The sequence below is a fragment of the Theropithecus gelada genome, chromosome 1, assembly GCF_003255815.1.
Source record: "Theropithecus gelada isolate Dixy chromosome 1, Tgel_1.0, whole genome shotgun sequence".
Classification (NCBI taxonomy): Eukaryota; Metazoa; Chordata; class Mammalia; order Primates; family Cercopithecidae; genus Theropithecus; species Theropithecus gelada.
The window spans coordinates 188,114,431-188,123,655 of record NC_037668.1 but is presented as its reverse complement, the minus strand read 5'-3'; the positions used below and the strand labels follow the sequence as shown (position 1 = coordinate 188,123,655).

Genomic DNA, 9,225 nt, shown 5'->3' with positions numbered 1-9,225 from the left:
GTGAGCTACAGATGAGCCAGCATGCAAGACTAGGCAGTGTGGCTCCTGTGAAACTCACACACTAATGCCACAGCACCACCACTGGATGTCAGCATACCAAATTGAAGGAGCAGCAGCCTTTTAAGGAAAAAAGGGGAATAGCATTTATTGAGGGCCTTCCAGGTGCGAAACATTTATGCATACATTTTCTAATTTAATCTAAGAGGTTAAAACAACTTTTTATGGAACAAAATACACAACATTTAGTTTAGTTAGTAAAGTGACTGACTTGCATCAGAGGAGCTTTTTGTTCATATTTTTTAAATTGGAAAAAGAATAACATTAAAGTAGACTTAGAAGTTAAGAGGATCTGTCCCTAGATTCTTCATTAACAAAGGGCTCTTTCCAGCTATTCACACTTGATCACACAATAAAATCATTATTAGAAAGACTTCAGGGAAGAGACCACCAGCGTACTGTCTTCCTCTGCAAAAATCAGCCAGAGACAAGCACTTGCTATAAAATTATCTGGGTTTAATTATTATCAACATCAGAACTATAGAACATTAACGTACTAAACCTGTATTTACAATTACATGTACAAAAAAATGTTCTTTGTGAGGAGCAATTTTCAGCAAATCTGACAAACAGCAAGAGTCATTCCTATTTCGGGCTTGAAAAGAGAAATGGAAATTTCCAAGACGCCCCCCTCCTCCCTCTCACTCCAGTGACCCTCCGAACATCAATTTGCAAAGGCCTGAGGTAGAAAGGGAGGTATTAACAATATTAGGCACTCATTCTTCCCCTCTTATGAAAGGGATGAATTTTTAGGAACCGCTTTCCATCATTTATTATACTGATGTGTCATCCATCTGCATCATTAGGTTCAGTAGTTACCATGACAATATGATGCCTAGAGCAATCTAACTTGATAGCCACATGCCAGAATGTGAAAAAATAGGACCAGCTAAGAAAGTGAGAGAAATATAATTAATCTGAACCACATTAAAAAAAAAAAAAAAAAATGTGCACAAAACTAGGACCAAGAGGGAAACTGCTGAAGTATCATTGAAGAGGAAATTATAAAGGGCAGTAATAATCAAGTTTCAGTATAAAAACTTTGCTAAGTAGAGCCATGTATTGGTCTATTACTAAGACAGGAAGAAGTCCAAGTTGGTCTAGAACATTGTTCTGAGCTCCTGCCCCTCCCCCGCTTCCCATTTCCTGCTACAGGGCTCTGTGGTCCCATCTTTGATTCTAGCTGTTAGGGCCCTAATTTCCCCAAGGCTCTCAAGCCACCACCATAAATGCCACCACTATGTCACTCTGCTCATGTGCAGTCTGCTATTAGACCCAGACCTTCCACCTGAGGAAATAATTTCCGGCATTCTGAAGCTAATCTTAAGAGACTGAATTGTGCTGTGTCTTGAGAGATCCTGTCTTCTTGCCTTCTCAGTGACTGGTGGAGACATCGGGCTGACACAAACCTCTTGAGGGTCCCAGTATGGTAGAGAGGGACTGGGAGATTGAGAAAAGGAGAGCAAGCAAAGTTGCGGCGATGAACCTGGGACGCGTGTTTATTCTCAGCATGGCTGAGTGGGATAGCGACGCTGAGCTAGGCGATTTGGCCGATTCAGGCTAGTGGCCATGGGCAGCTGGAAAAGAACAAATATTACACTGAGTACAGCCCCAAACATGACTCTGCCCGGGATTGATTGGATGGATGGAGCTAGGGCACCCTGAGCCTCTGTGTAGAACATTTCCCAAGGTTGTGTTCTAATTATCTACCTCCACCCAACACCTTCACCCAACTATGGTGAAAAGAAATTGGATTTTATAAAGAGAGGAGGCCAAATGAGACATTAGCAGAGCTAAGTCTACCCAGTTTGCTGAGGAACAGGGAACTTAGCTTCTCTCAAAGTTTCCAGTGATCCCTTTATCCCCAGGACAGACTGACAGTGCACCCACACTACTGATGCCAACACCGACTGTGTCTCCCACATCTCAAGAGCTATTAAAATTTAAACACGATATTAAGAGTAACTACATTTATTGACCATTTTCTGGGTTCCAGGCCCTTCATATACGTATCTGTGAGCTAGCTACTATTGACCCCATTTTACAGATGCAGAAACTGAGACTTGGACAGTCTCAAGACTCTCCAATTGCTCAAGAACTCACATATTGTAAATGGCAAACTGGGATGATAAACCTAGGTCTCCTTAATCCAAAACCTGTGCTCCTGGCCAGCCCCTCCCCCTGAGGGTTTCCTTACCTGAGGGACCTGAGATGGGTTGTAAAGAGGAACAGTCCCTTTTAAGGCAGGTGGAGGAAGCAGAACACCAGGGTTGGAGCAGAGCTCAAAGGAAACACTCTGTGATAAAAAAGCATGGAAAATCCCATCAGTGCCCGCCTCCCAGATTCCAGAATGTTGAGGCTTTCAAGAAGCACATCAGGATTGTTTGGTTTTTTTCTCGGTGATTTCTTGGAGTTCCTTATTGACTCTCCAAAGGACATAAACAGAAATTTCTCAAAAGAAGAAATGGCCAATTAACAAATGAAAAAAATGTTCAACATCAATAATCTTCAGGGAAATGCAAATTAAAGCCACAATGAGACACCATCTTACTCCTGCAAAAATGACCATAACTAAAATGTCAAAAAATAATAGATGTTGGCACGGATGTGGGGAAAAGGGAACACTTCTACACTTCTACACTGCGGGTGGGAATGTAAATTAGTTCAACCTCTGTGAATAACAGTATGAAGATTCCTTAAAGAGCTAAAAGTAGAACTACCATTTGATCTAGCAATCCCACTACTGGGTATCGGCCCAAAAGAAAAGAAATCATTATTTGAAAAATACGCTTGCACAAGTATGTTTATAGGAGCACAATTCACAATTACAAAATGTGGAACCAACCTAAGTACCCATTGACTAATGAGCATGTAAAGAAAATGTGGTATACATATACGATGGAATACACTCAGTCATTAGAACAAAATAATGTCTTTTGCAGTAACTTGGATGGAGCCAGAGGCCATTATTCTAAGTGAAGTACACAGGAGTGGAAAACCAGGAACCATATGTTCTCACTTATAAGTGGGGAGCTATGAGTACGTGAAGACATACAGAGCGACATAATGGACTTCAGAGACTCAGAAGGGGAAGAGGGGGAGGAGGGTCAGGGATTAAAAAAAACTACACATTAGGTACAATCCACATCCATGCCAACACTGCTTGGGTGATGGGTGCAATAAAATGTCAGAATTCACCACTATATAATTCCTCTAGGTAACCAAAAACCACTTGGGCCCCAAAAGCTACTGAAATGTTTTAAAAGAGAACCATATCAGAAGGATTTCTTAATAGAACTCAGGGAATCTCAAGCAAGCCAACATGGTTCAAGTGGACACATCCAACTCGTGGGTCTGGAGTGGCAATACTGACAAAAAGAAAAAGCCTCAATAAATTATATTGATACCATCATAAAAAGTAATATAACCTTCAAAAGGCCTAAAATTATACAAGCATTATCTAACCAGGCTTAAAGAAATAAAAATGTTTTCCTAGCAATAGATATGAGATCCATACTAATGTGGACAACTCATCAAGAATTTACCATAGCCCTGGACAAGGTCTCCAGTGAACTCTGCCTCTTCCTGGGACAGGTAAAAAGGCAATTCCCCAGGCTTCCCCTGAGGAAGATGTTATAGGTTGAAATGTGTTCCCAGAAAAAAAAAATCACATGTTGAAGCCCTAGCCCCTAGTACCTCAGAAAACATATGTTTGGAGAAACATGAAAATACAACATTTGGAGATGGGCTCTTTAAAGAGGCAATTAACATAAATGGAGGTCATATTGGCAGCCCAATCCAGTATGACTGATGTCCCTATAAGAGGAGGAAATCTGAACACAGACATGCTCAGAGGAAAGGCCGTGTGAAGACGTAGAAAGAAGATGGTCAGGCACAAGCCAGGTCATCTTTTCCTCAAAAGAAATCTGGACCTCAGCTTTCAGCCTGCGGAACTGTGAGAAATTAGGTTTCTGTGGTCTGAGCCTCCGTTCTGTGGTACTTTGCTATGACGACCTGAGCAAACTAACACAGCAGAGAAGCATTCCTCATGTTCCCCAGGAGTCAGCACTGTCCACACTGAAGGTTCAGTCCTCACACACAGGCATCTGCTGGGGTCCGAGGCTCCAGCTCAGGGGCTGCTCACCTCAGGTCCAGACAAGCCTCCAACCCCAGCGCCCGCAGCTGCTCCCCCACTGGATGTGGATCCTTGGCCTTCACCCCCACCTGGAAAGCAATGAGTCAGAGCTGTTTCCTCTGCTCAGGACTGGGGGTCCCCACTCCCAGAAGGCACCCCCACCCTTGGGAGCGCTGAGGGGACCACCCATGGCCCAGAGGACGCGAGGTGGGAGTACCTGTGTCCACGGAGAAGGCGCTAAGAGCTGGCAGAGGAGGGGACTCAGGAGAAGGTGTCAGTGAGAGGCCCAGGCCAGCCTGGTGGGGAGAAGATGCTCTGGGGGTCTCCCGCTTTGTGGAGAAAGAAACGCAGCATTGGCGACATTGGTGGTTAACAAATTCACGCCCACCCACTTGCGTTCCCACACTCAGGATGGCAGCCTTGCCACAAACTGCTGCTGGGTACTCCCCAAAACCCCCTCTCCTCATTCCACTCTTCTGCTCAGTAATCCACACTAGCTCCCTCCTGCTGACCCTCTAAAGTTACATTTCTTCATCCTAACTTTTTAAAGCTTTTATAATCTGCCTTGCCCCCACAGGACCAATTCATTTCCCACCATCTTCTGTCACAAAACCTCTGTCTTGTGTGGCCTGGGGTGGAGTCAGGTGCCAGCTCTGAGAGCTCCTAGGTGCTAAGGCAGCTCCCTCTGAAAGACCCACAGAGAGAGGCATCCTCTCCCTTCCACAGAGCCTACCTCACAGTCAGGGCTGTCCGAGGAGTCCTCCTCTCCAGAGGGAGATGCGTTCTTGGTGGGCTTCGATCGAAACCAGCTGAACCAGCCAAACCCTGAGCTCTGGAAGGGGAAGAGGACATTTTATGACCTGCAGGTTTGCTTCTCCCCCTGACTATAAGGTTAACCCGCCCCCATGTGACAGTCAGAGCCCAGACTTCCAAGTCTGCACCACCCTTAAGGAAGGGATTGGCAGGGGGAGGAAGGCCGGGGAGAGAAGAACAAGTCCCTCCACCTTTGTATGCTCCTTCCCATCTCCGAGCTTGCCTCTCCGGGCAGTATTTTGGGGAGAGTTTTTATCAGCCTCATCGGAGGACTCCTCCTCATCCTCCTTGGCTGAATTGGTGGAACTCTCAGAAATACTTGGTGCTCTGGCAGCCAGCGGTGTCTGGAATTAAAGAAAGAACTCATATTTGCATGGCACTTGACAGGTTACCAAACACATGTGCACATACTCCCTCACCTGACCTGCTCAGAAGCAGTGGGATTGTCTCTCAGAATCATATTGTACTGAAGAGGAAGGAAGGCTTAGCCATGCAAAATGACTTGCTGAAGGTCGCAGGATAAAGTCAGAGCCCAAGCCCATGTTATCCCTAATCTTACAGACCTTGTCTGTGGTGCCACCTCTCCAGAAACATACAGTTTTCAGAACTATGCCAAGGCCTGGAGCAGGGGTTATGGACTGCTACTGCTGGAGATGAAGAGGGCCAGAAAACACCCCACAGAGGCCCACAAGCCCCCCCCAAAGAAAACAGAGAACGTAGCAACCACCAAACATAACTCGTCTTAGAGCTCATTTCCTAACAGACTTGCTCAAGATCAACTGCGAACATATGCGCCAGAGAGGGGTAAAATACACCCACATCCCTTTACATTAACTTTTTGTTGTGGTGGTGGTAAGATAGATACAAAATAAATTTTGCCATTTTAACTATTTTTAAATGTGCAATTCAGTGGCAGTAAGTATACACACAGTGTCGTACAACCATCACCACTAGCTGTCACCAGAAGTTTTTCATCATCCCCATTACATAACTCCCTATTTGCCCCTCCCCCAGGCCCTGGTCACTGCCATTCCACTTCTGTCTCTGAGTTTGCCTATTCTATGTGTCTCACATAGGTGGAGTCACACGACATATTGCCCTTTTCTGTAATATTTACATTTTTCACTCTCAATAAAACACAATTGATACAAACCTTAGGAAATACTTCGGCAAAATAAAGAAAAAAACTTTATTTTTTATTCAAATGAATATAGTGTTGACTTTGTGCCAGGCACTGTTCTAAGGGCTTTATATGTAGTGATGCATTTAATCCTTACAATAGTCCTGTGAGCTAGGTGCTATTATTATCTCATTTTATATATGAGAAAACTAAGGCACAGAAAGGTGAAGCAACCTGTCTCGGGTCACCCAGCTCATAAATGGCAGAGCAAAGGCTAAAGGTAGGCTGTCTGGCTTTCCTTCGAGGAATTTCTCCTAAGTGAATGATTCAAGACATAGACAAGAGCTTATATACTAGGATGCCCAGCACTGTGTGTTATATATGAGTGAGAAAAGGAAGGAGGAATGGAGGGAGGGAGGGGAAAGGATGCAACACTCACAATGATTAACGACAACACGGGAATAATCAACCAGAATGCGAGCTCCTTACTGTGGTCATGGAGGCCCCGTAAGCTTGCCTCTGCTGCCCTCCAGCCTTTTTTCTCAGCCCTCTTCCCTACTCTCCCCACTCTCAGGGAAGAGTGGCTCCCTTGATCTCCCTTAACTACACCAAGGGAGCCACTGCAGGGCCTCCAGTCCTGCTATTTCTCTGCCTCGAACGCCTTTCCACTAGATATTCACCTGGCTCATTTCCATGCTCCATCCTGATCTCCACTTGAAGGCCTCCTCAGTGACACCTTCTTTGGCCACTCCTCTGAAGTGAGATGCCTGGCGCATATACTTGTCTATGTTTAGTCACTTCCACTAGACTTGAGCACCTGAGGGAAGGCTTGGGCTTACGTGCTGATGCCACCCCAGCCCCTGTGACAGGGCCTGGCACATTGTAGGAACTCAGTGAATATTTTGAATAAATGAATGAATAGCGCTACTTTCATAAAATGAATTTTGCCATGCCAATATTAAAAATCATATTTATAGGGGGCACCAAGATGGCCAAATAAGAACAGCTCCAGCCTCCAGCTCCCAACGTGAGCAACACAGAAGATGGGTGATTTCTGCATTTCCAACTGAGCCTCCGCTGCTGATACTCAGGCAAACAGGGTCTGGAGTGGACCTCGAGCAAACTCCAACAGACCTGCAACTGAGGGTCCTGACTGTTAGAAGGAAAACTAACAAACAGAAAGGATATCCACAGCAAAACCCCATCTGTACGTCACCATCATCAAAGACCAAAGATAGATAAAACCATAAAGATAGGGAAAAAGCAGTGCGGAAAAGCTGAAAATTCAAAAAATCAGAGCGCCTCACCCCTTCCAAAGGAGCATACCTCCTTGCCAGCAACGGAACAAAGCTGGACGGAGAATGACTTTGACAAGTTGAGAGAAGAAGGCTTCAGTCAATCAAACTTCTCAGAGCTAAAGGAGAAACTATGAACCCAGTGCAAAGAAACTAAAAACCTTGAAAAAAAGATTTGATAAATGGATAACTAGGATAACCAATGCAGAGAAGTCCATAAATGACCTGATAGAGATGAAAACCATGATACGAGAACTACGTGACAAATGCACAAGCTTCAGTAACTGACTCGACCAACTGGAAGAAGGAGTATCAGTGATTGAAGATCAAATGAATGAAATGAAGCAAGAAGAGAAGTTTAGAGAAAAAAGAGTAAAAAGAAATGAACAAAGCCTCCAAGAAATATGGGATTATGTGAAAAGATCATATCTACATCTGATAGGTGTACCTGAAAGTGACGGGGAGAATGCAACCAAGTTGAAAAACACTCTACAGGATATCATCCAGGAGAACTTCCCCAACCTAGCAATGCAGGCCAACATTCAAATTCAGGAAATACAGAGAACGCCACAAAGATACTCCTCGAGAAGAGCAACTCCAAGACACATAATTGTCAGATTCACCAAAGTTGAAATGAAGGAAAAAATGTTAAGGGCAGCCAGAGATAAAGGTCGGGTTACCCACAAAGGGAAGTCCATCAGACTAACAGCAGATCTCTCGGCAGAAACTCTCCAAGCCAGAAGAGAGTGGGGGCCAGTATTCAACATTCTTAAAGAAAAGAATTTTCAACCCAGAAATTCATATCCAGCCAAACTAAGTTTCATAAGAGAAGGAGAAATAAAATCCTTTACAGACAAGCAAATGCTGAGAGATTTTCTCACCACCAGGCCTGCCCTACAAGAGCTCCTGAAGGAAGCACTAAACATGGAAAGGAACAACCATTCCATGTTTGAATGTACCAGCCATTGCAAAAACATGTCAAAATGTAAAGATCATCGATGCTAGGAAGAAACTGCATCAACTAACAAGCAAAATAACCAGCTAACATCATAATGACAGGATCAAGTTCACACATAACAATATTAACCTTAAATGTAAAAGGGCTAAATAGTCCAATTAAAAGACACAGACTGGAAAATTGGATAAAGAGTCAAGACCCATCAGTTTGCTGTATTCAGGAGACCTATCTCACATGCAGAGACACGCATAGGCTCAAAATAAAGGGATGGAGGAAGATCTACCAAGCAAATGGAAAACAAAAAAAGGCAGGGGTTGCAATCATAGTCTCTGATAAAACAGACTTTAAACCAACAAAGATCAAAAGAGACAAAGAAGGCCATTGCATAATGGTAAAGGGATCAATTCAACAAGAAGAGTTAACTATCCTAAATATATATACACCCAATAGGAGCACCCAGATTCATAAAGAAAGTCCTTAGAGACTTACAAAGAGGCTTAAACTCCCACACAATAGTAATGGGAGACTTTAACACACTGTCAACATTAGACAGATTAACAAGACAGAAAGTTAACAAGGATATCCAGGAATTGAACTCAACTCTGCACCAAGTGGACCTAATAGACATCTACAGAACTCTCCACCCCAAATCAACAGAATATACATTCTTCTCAGCACCACATTACACTTATTCCAAAATTGACCACATAGTTGGAAGTAAAGCACTCCTCAGCAAATGTAAAACAACAGAAATTATAAAAAACTGTCTCTCAGACCACAGTGCAATCAAACTAGAACTCAGGACTAAGAAACTCAATCAAAACCGCTCAATTACATGGAAACTGAA

The 9,225-nt window shown here is 43.8% G+C and overlaps 1 protein-coding gene across 1 annotated transcript in view; it reads right to left on the bottom strand.

The window, feature by feature from the left end:
• Window positions 1-492: 492 nt before the first annotated feature.
• The window catches only part of SEC16B (SEC16 homolog B, endoplasmic reticulum export factor), a 50,600-nt gene continuing 41,867 nt past the window's right edge, over window positions 493-9,225 (bottom strand). The window contains exons 22-27 of the mRNA XM_025390374.1: window positions 5,197-5,349; window positions 4,926-5,024; window positions 4,410-4,521; window positions 4,202-4,281; window positions 2,255-2,353; window positions 493-1,634 (exon numbers count right to left, since the gene is read on the bottom strand). Of these exons, the coding sequence (XP_025246159.1) occupies window positions 1,563-1,634; window positions 2,255-2,353; window positions 4,202-4,281; window positions 4,410-4,521; window positions 4,926-5,024; window positions 5,197-5,349 (615 nt within the window). The 3' untranslated portion in view covers window positions 493-1,562. The remainder of the gene's footprint in view (window positions 1,635-2,254; window positions 2,354-4,201; window positions 4,282-4,409; window positions 4,522-4,925; window positions 5,025-5,196; window positions 5,350-9,225) is intronic.